Source organism: Spodoptera frugiperda, chromosome 13, assembly GCF_023101765.2.
Source record: "Spodoptera frugiperda isolate SF20-4 chromosome 13, AGI-APGP_CSIRO_Sfru_2.0, whole genome shotgun sequence".
Taxonomy (NCBI): domain Eukaryota; kingdom Metazoa; phylum Arthropoda; class Insecta; order Lepidoptera; family Noctuidae; genus Spodoptera; species Spodoptera frugiperda.
In genome coordinates this window covers 1,661,571-1,682,017 of record NC_064224.1, presented here as the reverse complement: position 1 = coordinate 1,682,017, position 20,447 = coordinate 1,661,571, and the positions used below count along the sequence as shown (strand labels likewise).

The following is a 20,447-nucleotide window of genomic DNA, read 5'->3' as shown; positions in this document are numbered from 1 at the left end:
GGACTTAGGATGAATACCTAATTCAGGTAACACCAAAATAATGCTATATTTTGCTTTATTAAAGTCAAATCATTTACTTCAATTAGGCAATTTTAAAACGTCAAATTGAATTGTCTCTCAGTCTCTCTGTCAGTGAAGTTAGGTAGTTAATTTAAGGCAATTAAAGGTACACTTATGTAAGTATCATGTACCTACATAGGTTTCGAAACATATTCCTTTGGCTAATGACGTGTCACATCAGACCTTAACCTTTACTTTAGCATGTGCTTTAGATACGATATTTTCTTGAGTGGGTGTTTTAGGTCAACCACTTTTAACCAGTATTGTAGCTAATTAAAACGAAATTATAAGTACACGAACCTAGACTGTATTATATTTCTATTTGCTATTATCTAGAATTCTGCAAATGGAAAAGCAATCCTTAAAATCTCTCGTATGCCGTATAATAAGACAACAATAGAAAACACACTGTGTGTCGTGTGGATTAGCGTTCCGGCACACGAAGGGTTAAATAGAAATACCAAGTTATGTATTACTTAACATCATAGTACCAACAAACCTTAATCTTCATCACTGCTGAACATAGGTCTCTCTCAAAGGTCATCATCATCATCATCATCAGCCGAGAGACGTCCACTGCTGAAGAAAGGCCTCCCCTTTAGTCAAAGGTATCATTAATTAATTACAATTTCCTTAATCATATCTCAAACAGCAACGTACCAAACCCGGTCTCACGCCATATGATTCCCGATCTACCTGCAAATAATTCAAGTTCACTCAGTTTGAAACAATGCCGTGCGAGACTGGCCGTCTCCGGATGGAGCTACCTGGGTGGGCCGGCGTTACACTAATCCGTATTGATATTTGTATCATGTTCGAATCGCTAAAGGATGAATATGTCAACTCCAGTCAGGTTTTGGAGGTACACAGCACACATGGGAGTATTGTTTTGGGATGGGTAATGGGGAGTTTTTGGTGTAGACGAAAATATAATATAGTTAATGGAGTTTAGGCAGTTAATTGTTTTTGCAATTTATTTGTACATTTCAACTGTTTACAGGATTAATCCAAGATCAGACTCGGATGCTATTTTAGTCAGAGCTATAAAAAATGGTCTAGAATTACAATTCGGACCATCAGTCTGCTCGGTTTGGGTGTACCCAGATTGAATCAACATTTCATTAATCAATACTTAACTTAAATAGTTACAAAGAAATCTGCCTCATACCAGACTGCATATCAATTAAATCAAGAAGCATACATAGTAAGAAGCCAAAACAGCAAGATAGTTATCTAAACTATACAAAATAAATATAATTAATTGCTTCATTACTTATCTAAACATCATCGCACCGCTAAATGCTCGTCACCACAGGCCGCAGAGACAAAAGCTTCCGCACGGCCGGCCATGTTAACCCGATACGTTGACAGCCACTTTCCCGCGCACAATATGTCATGTTTTTTTTTTCAGCCGAGGGGTTGGATACAAACAGCCAATTACGGTAGGGGCGGGAGTGCACTTAGCACACTTGGAAGATAGTTTAGTCACCATCAACGTGGTGTAAGGGCTCGTCCTCCGCCCGCAGTGTTTTTAAAAAAATATTTGTAATTTTTTAAACGCTCGCCTGTGTTGCCATGGCGCATGCTTCGACCGATACGTTTAATTTAATTAGTGAAAGGTGGTTTTGTGTGAAACTGTGATTTGTGATGTGTTTCGTTATATTTTCATGTTATTAGTGCTATTTGTGTGGAATTCTCTGGATAATATTGGTTAAAAAGGTGTGTATTGTTTTTATTGAAGTTTTAAGTGTAGCATCTTTCCTTATTGTGGGAATAGTAAAGTAATTGAATTAAAAGTGACAGGAGTTTGTAGCATCGAGTACGTACACAATATCGTCTTTGGAAAATAAATACAATATTTTGTAAAACTACAATTTACCTTCTGTATCTCAAAAGCTATTTCAAGAATATAAAAGCAGTGCATTTCAAAGAGCATATAAACCTTTTTTGAATCGTGTTGGTGTTTCTAGAAAAAGGGGTATCTTGTGCCTTTGTTAAACGTTTAATAGGTCCTTATTTCTGTTATAAAAAACCTTATGTTGTACCAGCCAATAAAAGTTTGAGGTTTATGTTTTATGTGTCGAATAATTCACGGGTAAGTGCCGTAATCTTTACCATGACAAACATTTCAATATCGACCTAAGTACCTATTGAAATGTTTACTAAACTCTTAATCAATATTGGTTTTTCTTTAAGATCACTTAACATTATTCTTAAATTCAATCTTTTAGGGTTTTACGGTAAGTTTAGGGTAAGTTTTACCTCATCTTTATGCAAAGGTATTTTTGTTCCTGGCAACGACCTTTACAGTTTTACATATCCCTTTTCCATAAATGTTTGTAGGTGATCTTTACAAGTATCCAAATTACACCAGATGTAGTCTTCACGTGTTGATGATATAATAATACAGCTTGTGGCGAGCTGTTGGGCAGTGGCGACCCCACGGACCTGACTCCGGTTAGTACTCGTGACTATCCGGAGTGGCCTCTCCTACCTCACTCTTGCCTTAATCGGCTGGTTTGAGTGGAGATTCGCAAGAGTGGAGTTGCCTTCAGCTCCACTTGGGGGAAGGACGTATCCCAGTAAGATGCTGGTAGGGGTCTTGACCGTACTTCCGGGATTGCTCTGATAGCCGTGGGATGCCCCCCCTTCCTCAAGCAGCTCAACGGATGTTGCTTCCCTTGTCGCTACATGCTAGCGGCCGTTTCAGGGGGCCCATTAATTGAGTTTGCGAGTCACCCCCTGCCTGTTTATCCGTATTTTTTTTTTTTCAATATTGGTCAGGGGCAGGGGCCATAGTCCCCATAGTTAACCGGTTAACTATTCCACAGCCACCCACACCCATATCCCTATCATTTCCTTTTACCATATCTCACAATAGTCCTGCATCAACCGGGGATTGTCCTTTGGTGTACTTCCATAGTGCATACAGGGATAATCGCCGGCTGATGTCCCCAAACATTTAGATTAAAATTGTTCAACGGGCCTCTGCGAGTTGGCTTCGGCCCATCGTACGCCTTCCAACAGGTCCGGGACCCTGTGGTCCCGTGATTATGTAAGGAACAAACATAATAATAATATAAACTTTATTGTACACCTTTTACAATTCAGACAATAAATATAAGTAGCGCTAAGTGGATGGTAGGGTACAAAGATATATTATGATGCCTAAGATTAACTAGTTTAAAACGATGACTAAATTATTTATTTACAATTCTTATTAGTGATGTAGTCATTTTCAGATATTCGTATTTGTATTCGCATTCGCGAATGTATAAAATATGAAAGTCGTTACATTACTAATTCTTATTTTTACTAGGAGATATTGGAAATGCTCAAACCTAAAAAAACAGTGGCAGCAAGTATGGAGGCATTTGCCATGCAGTGGGCCGATATTTTACTAAGGAAAAGTGCCACATTGTAACAGTACCAAAGTCAAGGTCTTGAATTTGATACACAGGAATTATTGCCTTCTCTTCAATATATCATTTGGATATGTTTGGAAATTGCCCCCTTGTCAACACTCCTCTAGCTCGTTCCCCCTGACCGTGAAGCTGTTCTTTTTAATTATTCGCACCTAGGTTCACTGAAATGAATTGCCTAATTAAAGATTAATTGAAATAAATGCTTTGACTTTCAACATTTTTTGGTAACTTTACGGCGTTTAATTGTGCTAACTATTTATTAGGTATACACCCGCTTATGTTTTAAAAGAGGTCCATTGTCCAACTATGAATTGTCACGGGTATTGTTGACGATAAATGTCTAGAATACCTTACTATACTTATTCGTAGTCTTACTCATAGGTGTTTTCAATATTTATATACGACCGGAGTGATAGATACCACGGCCTTGCAGAAAACTGACGAGAAACAACGCTTGCGTTGTGTTTCATTAAGATTACCGGAGGCCCTTCCCAATCTTGCCATTCCCCGATTCCTCCAATAATCCTTAAATTCCTATCCCCCAAAAGGCCGGTGTTTCGGGTGTCCATGGGCGGTGGTGATCGCTTATCACCCCCAAACCCCTCCCCTAGTTACGCCTATGGTAAACGATCACCGTAGTCTAACCGTACTCTTGGAACATCATTCTCATCATCATCAGCTTTTAATGTTGGTACATCCAATTTTTTGTGTCCAACTTTTAATGTTGGTAAATCCATACAGGAGTCGGAACAGGGTGGTTAGTCCGTAAGAGTCTGACACTCTATCTCGCCTCGCCCAAGACTGGAGAAGTCACAGAATGATTATCCTCCCTCAAAAATACTGTCTCATACGATACCGATCGATGTCCCTATACTTGTATGCTCCTATGTAGCGTAGCCCTATACTCCTATGTACCTATGCTATATACACTGTATATCGATTACAATAACACAATTCTGCATTCATTTGCTTTTCAATCGGCTTACTCTGTTGCCGCTAGACAGGATTACTCGGCTAATTCCATGCCGGCCACATAATGAATAACATCGGTACTAGTCTTGTAGCAGAGGGTTTTAATAATACACCTCTGGCTCTGGTAGCTTAGTCTGAATATGAGTCCCTAACGTAGCTTGAAAATAATCGTGATGTCTCGTCCAACAGTACAGTAAAACATGGTTAATTTCATGAAGCAAATACAAAGAGGAGATGTCATAACTGGATTTCGTTTAACTTGTTTAACTTAGAGCAATTCCACCGCCCACTTATGGCACTTCATGTGCAAAAAATACCGATGTTACGAAGCTCAATCAAGTCTCATGGATAAGCACACCTTTAAAAGGAAACAATAACCAATTATAGCTAGACAAATAGAATAAATTCCACTTCCCACTGTGTTTTAAGAGGTAGATAGTTACAAGTTATAGAGATACTTTTAAGTGTGGGAGAAGCATGTTTCGGCAGGAATGCGCCGGCTCGACCGGAGTGATAACGCGGCCTCACAGAAAACCGGTGTGAAACAACGTGTGAGTGAGGTTACCGGAGGCCCAATTATTCCCCTTCCTAATCCCCGATTTCCCAACAACCCTTAAATTTCTAACCCCCAAAAGATTGGCAACTCACTTGTAACGCCTCTGGTGTTTCAGGTGTCCATGGGCGGCGACGATTGTTTACCATTAGGTGACCCGTCTGCTCGTGACCGGCTTATACCATAAAAAAGTTATAAAATGTAGAAAAAAGTTAATGTGAAAGTTTAATTAAGAGGAGCAATCATTTTCTTCCACCCACTCTTTTTCATTCAGCGTCAGTAGGTAGTAGGTACAGACCTACGATCTTACGTATTTCTGCATAGATAGAATATTATAAATGCAAATGTTTGTAAGTTTGGGTGTATTTTTTTTTCGAAGGGATCGGGATGTATTTGGAACTTGGGTAGGTGAAAGTCTGGAAAACACAAATAACACTTTTTTTAGCCTACGGTATCGCGGACGAAAGCTAGCGGAAGCTAGTATACAATAAATTAAACACATATCGATTACAAGTATTTGATAAAGAGTTGTAATAAGGGTAATTCTACCTACCAACCTACCAAGTTGTAGAAAAAAATAGATAAACTGTAAGTCATCATCACATCGATCTGATATGACAGACATAAGAAAGGGGTTTAAATTCCAATTAATCGAATTAAACAAACAAACGGGACAAGCTAAATACCTCAAACCGTTTAATAAAGACCTATTTCAAATGGAATGTTTTAGTGAACACAAACATTATAAAGTTGATCGATCAGGATTTTGTTTAGGTATATAGACAGAAAACAAATTAAACACGCCTTTATCGCCCGGTCATAGGCATTCCATTATTATCTAATTAGCAATTCAGTTTTTTACGATAGCTAAAATAAATCAAATTTAGCATTTTCTTCATTATTGTACTCCGAATCGCAGTAATAGCAGTGGTACCTAGATAACCCACAAGTAACACGACTTTTTTCCCGTACTTTTCCTACTACCCACCCTCTTTGGCATAGCAACAGAAAGTTTTCATAAACAACAAAAACAAGTTTCTAAAATAAACCGAGTACCTACCTACTCTTCATTTGACGGCAGTTTTCCTTTCGAAAAACCTTGAAGTACACTTGGTGAACATGAAATAATTTATCACATCACATCAACAGCCTGTAAGTGGCCACTGCTGATCAAAGCCTTGTTCTCTCACGGAGAAGGTTTGAGCTTTAATGACTACAGTTGCTCAATGTGGGTTGGTGATCTCAAATGTATAATTAGAAATTATAAGCTCAAGTTTCCTCACGATGTTTTCCTTCACCGTTTGTCAGTGGTGTCTAAATAACCTTCGAAAGTACATACAACACCGAAAAAGTCACATTGGTACTCTATCGTTTGTAGGTTTCGAAATAATTTATAGCAGTCTGGTTTTAAGTCCGTGGATTCAGAAGATAAAATGTTTAAATAGTAATTACCTCTCCTATAGCCTATTCTATTCCAGAACCAAATTACATCATAATCAGTCCATTAGTGCTGAGAAAGCGACAGACAGTGGGCTGGAAGTTTAAATACCTACATAAAATGAAAAGACCGATAATTATGTCCTAGCGTAGTAATTTGACCTTTGCAGCGAGCTATATTGATTTACAGTTGGTTGAAGCTTAGTGAAGGGGAATCAGATCCAATTTGCTCTATGATAATCAAGTTGATCACAATAATAATATGGAACTTTAAGGATACATTTGAAGTCCCTCTCACACAGAGGGACATACTTCGGCACGAATGGGCCGGCTCGAACGGAGTGATACCACGGCCTCACAGAAAAACGACGTGAAACAATTGCGTTGGGTTTATGTGTATGTGATTGAATGAGGTTACCGAAGGCCCAATTACCCCTCTCCCCAATCTTCCCAATCCCCGATTCCCCAACAACCCTTAAATTCCTAACTCCCAGAAGGCCGGCAACGTACTTGTAACGCCTCTGGTGTATCGGGTGTCCATGGGTGGCGGCGATTGCTTACCATCAGGTGATAAGTCGTTTACCGATCATATACCATTAAAGAATACCGAGAATCACAGTATTGAGGTTTTATCCAGCTGCAGTGTTGTGGTCACAAGAATTAACTTGTAATCTGATACTGCGACTGACGGAGGAGAGTTCATTAAGACATTAAACACTCTCTTTTTAAAATATAATACGTGCGTTAAGCTTTGTAAGTGTCGTGGTATTGATTTACATGGTTTTAAATAATGCCGCCGATAGCTTTCTTTGACTTTAATGAATAAATAATTAGGTACTTAGTTAGCTGACCCAGTAAACTTCGTTCCGCCTCAAACATTTTTTTCTGGACTTACACAAATAATATAAGTTGGTCTTAATTTGCCATATCGGTCTAGCCGTCCTCAAGTTTTAGCGAGACTTACGAATAGCAATTGATTTTTTATATAGAGATAAGTACCCACCAACCTACGATAGGACGAAGTGTACAACTTTAAAAGAAAAACTTGCGTTGAAATCCACTGACACAAAAATTAAAAACAGTTAATTATCACTCTTTCATCATAATTATCAACCTCTCGTAGCAGTTCAGGTACTGTCGGACTATGGACCTCCTCTGTATGAGAGAACGTGCCGTTCTCAATACTAATTATAATCTCCACAATCCAAGCAAAATTTTCATTATAAACATTATACACTACTTAGGTACCTAATTTTTATACGAATTTTCTCGTTGTCGTTACCCTATTCAGACGTTATTACCCAGATGTAATACCTAGTTTAATTAGATGTAATCGAATATCTCCCCGTTTTAAACAAGCATACGGAATTTTATTTTAAAACCAACCTCGGTTCATGCCCTCACTATGCGTAGGACGCATCTATATCTAAGTAAAGCCTCATAAAGTAAAATAATGATATCACATTCCAGCATGCCAACCCGCGACTACAAGCGTCGGAAACTGAGCAGCTACTACTGAGAGAACAATGAGCACAGTCTCCGCCCCTGCGCTCTAGAGATGCGCGCAAAGAGGCGGGGCGATGGATTGCTACGTGCCGAACAACCCCCAATTTGGGTTGGTCGAGTATTGCCCGACAGACCACGGGCTCTGCTGCGACCCTCTCCAGTGCACCTGTGTCGAGAACCCTCTGAGAGAGTTCCCGGAGGAGTGCTGTCAGGTGTGTCCTTGTTCTGGTGTTTGTGTGTGAGTGTGTAATTCCAGGTGGATAGATTTGCAGGTAATAGTGTGATGATGTTTTAATTTAGTTGTATTAAAGATTGGGTCCCGCGTTGGGCGCCAATTTCTATTTTAGATCCAGTGGTGTTTAAAGTTCCTGGTAAAAAAATAGCAGCTATATTTTAAACTATAAAATATTTTGAAAATGCAGATAGTGGCTACATTGAGTTGTAAATCATAGAAAACCATTGGATATTTTTTTTTAATTTGGGTATTTAGACAAGTATACATAAAAATAGTTTTTATAAATAACTAACTATTCTAATCAATTCCTTTCCTTCAATGTCCATATAGGCCAGTGCAGATACCTCTAATAAAGGTAAAAAGTAAAAGAAATTTATAGTAGAATGAAACCTATTGGAAATGGAAGAGAATATGCTAAAAATGGAAAAAAATAAAAATTCCACTCCATCCGAGTTCGGGAAGTGGGGGGGTCAGGTTTTAAGAGGAAAAATCGGTTTATCGCAATTTTCGGCGAAACTACAAGTCCTATAAAAAAAAGTTCAACGGCAAAGTTGTAGGTAATAAAAAGATCTACAACTTTTGTATTTACACTTTTTTTTTATTACCTCAAAATTTTGTGAAAAATTCAAAAAACTACGATTTCGGTTTTTTATTGTTATCTTCGACAAAAATATTTATTTTTTAACGAAATTTTGTGAAAACGTGCCTTTATATGTACCTACCGAATATATTGTATTTTTTTGGAATTGAAAAATTAATTTTTTTACCAATTATTGATTAAATACCGAAAAATTATCCTAATTTTCAATCGAAAATTCACGCGTCAAAATATCAGATTTTTTATAAAGTTCTGTGGGCTTTTTGTTCGTTGAAATCTCTACTTTTCCATAGTGTAAAAAAAAATAAACGTTACTATGGAAACTTTTCACAAAATTTCGTTAAAAAATAAATATTTTTGTCGAAGATAACAATAAAAAACCGAAATCGTAGTTTTTTGAATTTTTCACAAAATTTTGAGGTAATAAAAAAAAAGTGTAAATACAAAAGTTGTAGATCTTTTTATTACCTACAACTTTGCCGTTGAACTTTTTTTTATAGGACTTGTAGTTTCGCCGAAAATTGCGATAAACCGATTTTTCCTCTTAAAACCTTCCTCCCCCCCACTTCCCGAACTCGGATGGAGTGGAATTTTTATTTTTTTCCATTTTTAGCATATTCTCTTCCATTTCCAATAGGTTTCATTCTACTATTTTTTTTTGTTTCAAAACCTATCTGCACTGGCCTAATAATGGAGGTAGCTGTGGAAAAATTATCTAGATTGTTATTATAATTGGATTAAAAGTGTGTACCAAAAACCAGATTGATCTATCGTTGTTAATATCTATAACTTAGGTCGATCGACCGAAGCGCAGGCTTTCTAGACTTTTTTTGAGGGGGAAAAATCATATAATAACTTCTTCCGTCTTGGGTGCGAGAGGGCGCGTATGACTCTTACTAACTCCGGATCTAGAGCTACGGACTACCTAGTGGGTTTACCGGGGCTTCGGCTCGAAAAGCAGGAGCAGGAACGGGGTGGTTTTTAGTCAGTAAGAGGCTGACACTCCCTCTCGCCTCGCCGCAGGTGGGAGAAGTCTTAGGATGATTGTCCACCCATGCAAAAAACTACATTTGACTCCTTGATCCGGAGCCCCAGTAACGGAGTCTTTCTAGGCTTAAAGTCTAATTTAAGTGTTTTAGAAAGGAAGTAAAACAGTACTATTCAACAATGTGCCTCGTTGACACATCACACAGTCAGCAACAATTTAGTAGATACCTAAAGTAGGTACCTACCTTCCAAAGCACGCGTTAATCCAGCCATTTAAGTAATCTTTACACACAGCTTAAACTTAATGCTTGGTGATTCAATTAAAAATTTGTTCTATACAACTTTAAATGTATTTGATTATGTATTTGATGGGTCGACGTTTGGCCGCTATCTCGCTTGGTGGTAAGTGATGATGCGGCCTACGATAATATTATACCGTTTCTTAACAGAAAGTAAATGTATGATCATCGGGTGATAATTAACAACCCAATTTAATTGTTTGCCTAATTGTTACTTGAAAACGAGCATTAAAGTTACAACGGCGTCAGCTTACAACCCCCTTTAGTTAAACCAAAAGTATGTAAGTTTAGTTGTTCGCTCTGAGTCAAAGAGTGAGGGCTTTGGTGCAATTGCGATTGACGATTCACGTCAACCGCAATCCCCTCTTCTCTGTGAAGTTACAATTAATTATATTGAAGAGCGCCATCTTTATTCCTTTAATTTGTTGTCGTTCATTAATTCTACAGTAAATTAAAGTCCCATAATAATGACCCTTTCGACGTATACAATGTTCTTTAGCAAATGAAGAAAATCTAAGATGATGAGCTTTGAGTCATACATACATAACTTTACGCCTGTCTCCCGATGGAATGCCAATAGCTACGGATCTTACATATCTCTTTTGCTACATCAACAGTCATCTGTTCATGTATGCTCGTCGGTTAAGGGTACTTTCATGTTGGCCCTTCTTTAATCGCCAATCTAGTCCGCTTTAAGTTACCACTGTTTATATTACGAGTTCAAATACAGTTTTTTGAATTCTATGCGTTTAACTAAGTTCACACAAACACTCTAATACAATTGCGCCTAGCTTTACTGACGGACAGACTGACGGACAATTCAATTTGACGTTTCAAAAGTGCCTAATTTAGGCTTAATTGAAATAAATGTTTTGCCTTTTTTAATTCTAACCAAAAACTCCTCTAACAGCAGGAAAACGAGAACTGCTGTCCAGAAAATGGCGAAGAGTTGAACGCTTTGAGCGATACGATCGCCTGCTCGGCGCTGTCTCCGGACGAGGGGTGGCCGCCCGAGGACATGGGCTCCTTCTCCTTGCCCCCGCTCGACCTGGAGCCGCTGCCCTCGCTGTTCCCCTTCTCACCATGCTCGGGATACAAGTGAGTTTCATTTTCTTTATAAATATATTTTTTTAAAGACGTTGCCCCACATTAGGATTAGGATTTCCTCCTGTGTCGTGGGTGCGTTTACAAACGTACAAGTTCACATGCACATGACACCCAGACCCGAAAAACAATTTGGGGTTCACACAAATAGTTCCTCCGTACGGGAATCGAATCCGCTACCGCACCATCCGTGCAGTAAAAAATATTTGGGTATTAAAATAATAAATAGTACTTTTTTGCAAACAATTATATTAGTTACAGTTTGGAACGAGCACCTAGCTTCACTGACATAAAGACTGACGGAGAATTCAATTTAACGTTTCAGTAGTGCCTTATTTAGGATTAATTGAACTAAATGCTTTGACTCTTAAGACCAGGGGGCCTACTCTAATTCGACGAACGAACGAACGAAATAACTTCGCAGATTGCATACTACAATTCTATTTATTGCGAACTTTCGTGAACAAAAATGAACGAATGAAATGAAGATAAATAAATAAGTTTTGGTTTTAAATTAAAAATAAAACGTTATTTAAAGTAATTGTATTAGTAAATCAATAAAACCTACGGCCGAAGATTAAACGAAACTGCGGATTCGAAAACCGGAGTAGCCCTACAGTTGGGGGCAATTTTTTTATTTTATATAAATATTTGTCGTAAAAATAATAATGGGCTCCATCGATTGTATACATGTTAAGCTGAGTTACTTTTTAAAAAATTATTTAAATTTTGCTGTAAGCCTCGCGCCCTCATTGATTGGAATAAGTAAGATTGTCAATATTGCTGATACGAGTAAAGCTGTATACTGTTGACCCAGGTCACATGCGTAAAATGTCGTCTCATCAGCAAATACAGGTCCTAGTAAACTGTACTACTACTTACTACCATAAATAGTTGTAAGTTATTTTAGAAATCGATGCAATCCAACACATCCTTTACCAAACAGGAACGGAGCGGGGGAATGCAGGGAGCGGGGAGGCGGGGAGGCAGCCGACGTCCTCCTCTCGCTGAAACACGCCGTCGTCCATGGCGACTGTTCCTCCGAGGCCGTACACCCTCAGGTACCACCGTCCCTTTCACTCACACCAACTAATCGATTAGTTAAACAAGGACGACTACATATCGCTGTGTTCAATAGTGTTTGCCATCTTGCATCTCGTTTTAGCATCAAACATTTTGATTGGCTATTCCTGTCTCACAAAAGGGGTGTTTGAAAATGTGTGGAAAATTGTGGAAACGGGTTCCGCCCTTCTAGGGTTCCGATATGAAATAATTGTAATTAATTCGGTATCCCGGATTATTACAGGCTTCCTTTTATAAACGTTTCTGTGTGGCTTCACCGGATTTATTGAAATTGAAATTTCGATGGGATTTAATATTGGTAGAGATGATTTTATTTTGATATGGAGTAGAACAATGCTGTGTGGGGATTTTGGTTAGATACCTATATTAAAAGTACAAATGAAATATGTGTACCTATTTACCAACATATTTTAATTTACCTATTGTAAGAGATGTAATCTTGTTATAGATGACGAACAAAGCAATAAATTATATTATTAATTTGATTCAAAATACTCCCGCCCGCAATTAAATACTGACACTCGACTTATATTTCGCACCTCCACGGAGCATCTTCAAGAGTTGTTGACTTGGAGGCTTCCGTTGCTCGAAGTTAACAAAACTTTGAACTGTGAGATCCACCGTGTCGTGTGTGTTTTTGCGTTGCACCTCTGCTGCGTGAGAATTTAATCGCGGGCGGGAGGGTAGTGCTGCACACCGCATGCTGAAAATACATAATATACAAGCGGAATAAAACCTAAAAAATGTATAGTAGTAGCACGGTGTCTGGAAATGTGCCCGGTATATGGCAATAGGCTCACCACCTGTTACATGGGACTTACAACATAAATTGTGAAAAATGGGTGTACATTGTACAGTGGCATTACGTGCCATAATGTGCACCTTTACCTACCCCTTCGGGGATAAAATTGATTGTATTGTTAGTGTAGCATAGATTTCCGCAAAGTTACGCCTGACTCTATTCTACATCATTAAAAGGTGTAATCTTCTAAAACAAACAATGTGGTAAATAAATAGGTACAAATAGCTACCTACTTAGTATTTTCTTGTTTGTTTTATAGACTCAACATAAGAAACAAATAAGTAAGTAAGTCAGCCGAGTTACTCTCATTATTATTACACAATGGTCGACAAAGTAACTTCATAACAATGAAACAATTGTTTCCCTTTCAAAGTAAATAAAAGAAATAAGGTAACATTGAGAGTTTCCCTTTGATGTCACGTGGATGTTTACTAACTATACCAATTTTAATACTTATGTACCAAACAATATTGCTGCTAATAGCTGTATACATTTTGTACTTTGAGTTCAATGCTTTAAGGTATCTGTAGCATTGCCATATTGAAGGCAGAAGAGTTGTACAAAAATCCCACCTTATGAAAGGGATTTTTTGAGGGGGAATATCATCTAATGACTTCTCCCGCCTTAGGTGAGGCAAGAGGTTACTCCAGGTTTTCGAGCATTAACCCCGGTGAACCGCTAGGCAACCCGTCCGAGTTGTCGAAAGATTATAGAATGGCAGTTGGTTATCTGCCACACTCGGAGACATTTATTTATTACTTAAACTATTCCTTGACGATCTTGTATCGGAAACAATCGCTAAGTATGGGGTTTAACCAACCATTAAATTACTCTGAATACGGCGATAAATGTTGGTGATATTCCGATGATACTTAGTGCAGTTTCGAAATATTGAAAATATTCATCCAAATTAAAATCTGTCGTTGGGAAACAGCATTGAAGTGAGTTAGTCCTTTAGGTAGGTATCTCATCTATATCAGAATTTATCTGAATGTATCTGAAAACGATGAGGGTATAGTATAAAAAAAAAAAAATGTGTGCTACGCATTTTGTAGCCCGCGTAGCAAATGGCGTAGCGACGGCCGCCGCGTCGCGTAGCAAATAGCGTAGTATAACGTAGGACTACGCTACTAATTCAAATTATTGTATGGTGTCGCAATTTGCAAACTGGTATTAAAAATACATGTTATTTATTCCGTCTTTTATGAATTTAGACATTTTAAAAAATCTGTGAAATAAATTACGCCTGTTATGTCTTTGGATTAGGTAGGTAGGATAACCTTTTGAGTTTTTTTTATACATATACATATTATATGGTATGGTTTTGAAATTTATAAAATCTGTTTCAAAATAATATTACGTTTGTTGTCTTTGGATTAGGTAGGTAGGACAACTGTTTAAGTTTTTTATATATGACGAAGGAGAAATCTACGTGGTGTTTTGAAAAAGTGTGACGTCATCATTGCTGACGTCACAGTTGTTGTTCTCACGATGGTCACCCATTTTGGGGCTTAGAAAAACTTCACGAGTACTGTAAACTTAGTTTATTCAACTCCCAGGGAGGTCCGTACTGTACGGCGATCGGAGTGCAACTGCCTCGATTGCCTACAGTGCGGGCGTATTTATAGGACTCGGCGCACGAGCACGTGCTTACAAGTTTTAGGTTAAGTATTGAAATTACAATGATAACGTTAATTTTACATCGTATTAAACTTAAAATAATCAACTGATGATTAATAAACTGATTTTCAGGACAATCAAGTGAATTAACCAAACTTATTCTACTTTCTCTGATTAGTTGATGTGGTTGCGCCGACACGGCCATACTGACAGGCGGTGCGCGCTCTGCACCAGCCTCGTTGATTTTTTTGTTGATTCTCGTAGGTTCTCGGTGATTCTCGTAGGTTCTCGGTGATTCTTGTAGGTTCTCGGTGATTCTCGTAGGTTCTCGGTGATTCTCGTTGGTTTTGTTATGTTGTGATGTGATTACCTGTAGGCAAAGAAAGTATTTTCTCTGAGAAGGATTTCTGTTCATTATAAATTAGTTGTTAGTCTCGTAGAGTTCTCGGAGGGTCTCGTAGAGTTCTCGGAGGGTCTCGTAGAGTTCTCGGAGGGTCTCGTAGAGTTCTCGGAGGGTTTCGTAGATTTCTCGGAGGGTCTCGTAGATTTCTCGGAGGGTCTCGTAGATTTCTCGGAGGGTCTCGTAGATTTCTCGGAGGGTCTCGTAGATTTCTCGAAGGGTCTCGTAGATTTCTCGGAGTTTAATTTGGAATTTTTGAAATTTGAAAAGAGTAATTAACCATGCAATACTTATCTGTTTATTCTGGTGGCTTGTTTTCACTCTCCAGGTCGTGGTTTTGATGTACTTGCGGCTGTTGATTCGTTCCAGTTGATCAGGTGGAAGAGCTGATGATGAAGCGGCTGGGGTAAGGGCTTCTTGCAATCCCACTTCTGATGACGAAGGAGAAATCTACGTGGTGTTTTGAAAAAGTGTGACGTCATCATTGCTGACGTCACAGTTGTTGTTCTCACGATGGTCACCCATTTTGGGGCTTAGAAAAACTTCACGAGTACTGTAAACTTAGTTTATTCAACTCCCAGGGAGGTCCGTACTGTACGGCGATCGGAGTGCAACTGCCTCGATTGCCTACAGTGCGGGCGTATTTATAGGACTCGGCGCACGAGCACGTGCTTACAAGTTTTAGGTTAAGTATTGAAATTACAATGATAACGTTAATTTTACATCGTATTAAACTTAAAATAATCAACTGATGATTAATAAACTGATTTTCAGGACAATCAAGTGAATTAACCAAACTTATTCTAGTTTCTCTGATTAGTTGATGTGGTTGCGCCGACATATATATGGTATGGTTTTTAATGAAAAATAACCAACATGTCTTAGAATCTAGATCACCGTTTATGATCATAATTATCATCACTAATTTTTAAAAAATAGTCTCTCTAACACCATATAAACATACAGATGATGGTGAACAACGGCGGCTACCCGTACTACGAGCACTACGGCGGCGCGCCCCTGTTCCCCACCATGAGCGTCAACGTTTCCATGAACATGACTATGCACGGATGCCCTCCGGAGCAGCTGTGCTCACAGGTTCGTTATTTAGTTTCGTTTTTAGAAGGCCTTTTTGAGGGCGGAAAATCATCTAATGACTTCTCCCGCCAGGGGGAGGGCGAGAGAGTGTCAAACTCTTACTGACTAATAACTACTCCTGCTTTTCGAGATAACCAGGTAACGCTAGGCAATCCGCATCTCGGGGTTTGGAAGACCCTTAGTAAATAGTTGAAGTATTTGTAATGTTCTACAATTTAGATAACAGTAATCTTTCGTTTCTTTTGATCACATTCAGGGTTTTATACATCAATGATGTTCGTCCTTTCTGAATGTTAGATTGATTATCTTCTCATTCAATTCGAATTTCGAATTATTCTTCTCTGTCCTTGGTTGGTTTATTCGAACCGGCGAATCAGAGCGCCGAATACAAAGCGTATTCGGCGTTTCAATTACTTTAAACGTAAAGCAAACTCATACTAAGGTTGCTGTTCTTCAACAGATGCAATGGAACCAGAACGCCTCAACGCCATCAGTGAACGTGGTCTACCCGCAGTCACAGAACGTGATCAGCTCGTCCACCTACCCCTCAGCCACCTACTCCTTCACAGCCGACTTCAGAACACCTAACCAAAGCGATCCGCTAATAACAGCCACATCGACATTTAAGCCCCTACTGCAAAACCCTCAAAAACCAAACCCTAATTATGCCTTATTCCAGCAGAAACCAAATTTTTCGAACCAGAAAGGTTTAGGGCAAAGTTTGAAAAGGCCACCTTCTAAGCTTTATGGACAAGAGACGCAGAAGGACCAGAATATGGGCAATGGGTACATCTTGAATCAAGGACAGATGCATCCCCAGGAGTATGGTTACGCTGCCTGTGTTAATTCTTCTGGGAAAGTGCCGGTGAGTGAGGTAGTTTTTTGCTTAATGTTCTCTTTAAGATTTGTTGACAGTTTCGGTACTGGAATGAATGTATGATATGGAAACTTTCGATATTAAGATTTTAATGATTTTTGGTTAATCGGGAGTGCTGCAAATACCTAATAATATAATCTTGATAATTTTAAATATCTGGGGTACACATTTTGTAGCTAGTCTTTTTTGTACACCAGAAATCTAGGTAAACCGCTGTGTGATGCCTAGAAATGGTGAGATGCTATAAGAAATGGATTGTGAACCTGATTGAAAAAGATTAACCTATGGAATTTCTTGCTCGTTCTTCTGGATAGGAATTTACACTTTACAACGAGCAAATAGCTTCCTCGAGGATTGACAGACAGACTAACACTGTATTTTTTGTATGAGTTTTAATCACCATACGATATGATCACATGACACATTACAGAAAAACCCATTATAATAAACTAACCTTTGTTGCCAGGTGGGTGCTCTAAGCAACTGTTCAGAAGACGATGAACAGAAACCCAATCTCTGCCGTATCTGCGGCAAGACATACGCTCGGCCCAGCACGTTGAAGACCCACCTTCGCACCCACTCTGGTGAAAGACCGTACAGGTGTGGAGACTGCAACAAGAGCTTCTCTCAGGCTGCCAATTTGACTGCCCATGTCAGGACTCATACCGGTCAGAAGCCTTTTAGGTAAGTTTACCTATTTAATAATCAATAGAACATCGTAAAAATTGTAGTCAAAGACCAGCGAATCTAAGAAATAAGAATAAAGAACAAGATTTGTTTATATTATTTATGCAAAAATTAAAAATTTAGATTGGTTGCAAGAATCAAGACATCAAATGAAGTTTGACAAGCTAGGATCACGTTGGCTGTTTGCTTTTTATGGAATAAGCCGGTAATTGAGCAGACGGATCGGACGGACACTTGAAACAACAAAAGCGTTACAAGTGCGTTGCCGGCCTTTTAGGAGTTAGGAATTTAAGGGTTGTTGGGGAATCGGGAATTGGGAAGGGGGATAATTGGACCTCCAGTAACTTCACTCACAAAATGCGAGCGTTGTTTCACGCCGGTTTTATGTGAGGCTCTCTCGCACACTTACCTACTAACTTACTTGATGCTTACTTGTTTGTTTAAGGTGTCCCATATGCGATCGTCGGTTCAGCCAAAGTTCCAGCGTCACGACGCACATGAGAACACACTCGGGGGAGCGGCCGTATCAGTAAGCACTGTTTTATATTTTGAATAAGTTTATTTTTATTTAATCACAGACAAGTATCTACAAGTTATCCTTACACTTTCCAACTTTGAGGTAAAATTAAGCTCAATTTACGTAGTAGGTGCCTACGCTGGATGCTTTTTTATGGGATACTTAGGGAGATGAACAGATGTATCATCTGATGGTAAGGAATCAGGGCCGCACATGGATACCCGCAAGACTAGAGGAGTGGCGTTGTGACAAGTATGTTTGTTGGCCTATTAGGGGTTTTTTTAAGGACCCAATCATCCAACTTTCTGACTTCTCTCGCCTTGAGCGAGATGAGAGGGAGTGTCAGGCTCTTACTAACTAAAAAAGACCCCATTCCTACTCCTGCTTTTCGGGTCGGAGCCCCGGTAAATCCGCTGGATAGTCCGCGGCTCCGGGGCGTATGGGGGATTGGGCATTCAGTATTCTCACAGAAAAAGCGCGTCTCTTTCCCATTTAACTTATTAAACATCATAATAATATGTTCAACAGATGCAGATCCTGCAAGAAGGCGTTCTCGGATAGTTCTACTCTAACGAAACATTTACGCATCCATTCGGGAGAGAAACCGTACCAGTGCAAATTGTGTTTACTCAGGTAAGGAGTAACTTAATACTAGAATTTAGTTTAAATTAATTTCTATTAGTTTAAAGAACTTTCTGTTTCTTTTTTCGTTTAATAGCTGTTTATACTATTTTACCCTATCTATCTGTATGATTAATTAATCAATTTCATCATCCACTTTTCTATCAATCTGAGGTCTTAATACGAGTTTGTTTTACATTTAACCAGATTGAAACGAGAGGCCTCACAGGCCAATCAGAGCACCGAACACACTTATTAATATAGGTACATAATTGGTTTTACGAGTTTCCGATATTTCGGCACTGTTGCAAGAGCCATGATCACGGATGAACTGGAATATATGCGGGTGGGTGTTTATGAGCAGACGAAACTTAAAAACAAATAAACATGGTAAATATCCCGTTTTAAGTTCTAATGATAAAACCAAATAATGTTTTTTATTTCGATAGGTTCTCCCAGTCAGGCAACCTGAACCGCCACATGAGGGTCCACGGGAACATGTCGGGCGGCATGCTCGGCTGACACTTGCAGAGATGCGGCCTATCAGCCGTCTACTACTAAACAGGAGAGATCTTCGTACATCTGAAGGAAATCGAGCCAAAAAAGACAATTTAAAAATGTGTTTGCGCTTAATAAATGTGCTACGGGCTAGCTTGTAAATTGAAATGGCGATATGTATAAAAATAAATTGTCACTTTGTGTTATAGGTTACCCCAAAGAGATTTTGAAAGAGTTGTAAAAGTTGACTCGAGTTAACTCTGAAGTTAGTGCACTGAGTGAATGAGATGCCAATATGTGCTAACGATAGTGAGCGACAGTGACAGCGATATGTTTGTGGCGTAGTTCAGACCGGTGGGTGTCTGTATGCTTTGTAACCATCAATATTTTTGAGCACCAACTAGTCTGGGAAGTGCAGAGCTTATGTCCAACCCTCTCTAGTAGAGGAGGCTATTGATGATGGTCAATATGGCTAAAATAGCGAAATATGTCGAATAAATGGCGCAGTATAATATTTAAGTAATGATGCTTGTAATAATTTTATTACGCCCGCAATGTATTGATAGTGTTTATGAAAAAAAAAACTGTACATAAAACGAATGCAATTTCTTATCTTACCTACAAATACTTATAGTACCTATGTCTACCGTGTATTTACAGTTTAACTGAGAAAATTAAATCTATTATGCGCTAGTAATTTTCATTAGATACTTCTTATATAATTAATAATTTCCAAATATTAACCATTTATTGTAAATATAACGAAATTATGTGAAAAAATGTTTTGTATATAACTACATAAAATAAGTTTGTTAGATTTAAGTGATTATGCCAACATTCCAGTATTAAATAATTCTAGTCATTACTTAATAGCACTTTTACCGATAAATGTTCTATTGAATAGACTTTTTGTGATTATTTTATTAGCCAATTATTGTCGAATCAATTTTACTGGTCTCTGAATGAAAATAATTGATATTAAGTACATTATTGCACTCGTAAGTCATTTTATCAGTATTACGTCGAACTATTATTACTTACGTAAGATATCTTTGTAAATTATAAATT

General features: G+C 38.5%; 1 protein-coding gene across 1 annotated transcript; it reads left to right on the top strand.

The window, feature by feature from the left end:
- Nucleotides 1-1,558: 1,558 nt before the first annotated feature.
- On the top strand, nt 1,559-20,396 carry LOC118270761 (protein glass). The gene is made up of 10 exons (XM_035586530.2): nt 1,559-1,779; nt 7,918-8,165; nt 10,983-11,170; nt 12,123-12,237; nt 16,048-16,179; nt 16,640-17,044; nt 17,523-17,740; nt 18,189-18,272; nt 18,789-18,893; nt 19,331-20,396. The coding sequence occupies exons 2-10, from the start codon at nt 8,028-8,030 to the stop codon at nt 19,401-19,403; spliced, it is 1,458 nt and encodes a 485-aa protein (XP_035442423.1). The 5' UTR covers nt 1,559-1,779; nt 7,918-8,027; the 3' UTR covers nt 19,404-20,396.
- Nucleotides 20,397-20,447: the final 51 nt, after the last annotated feature.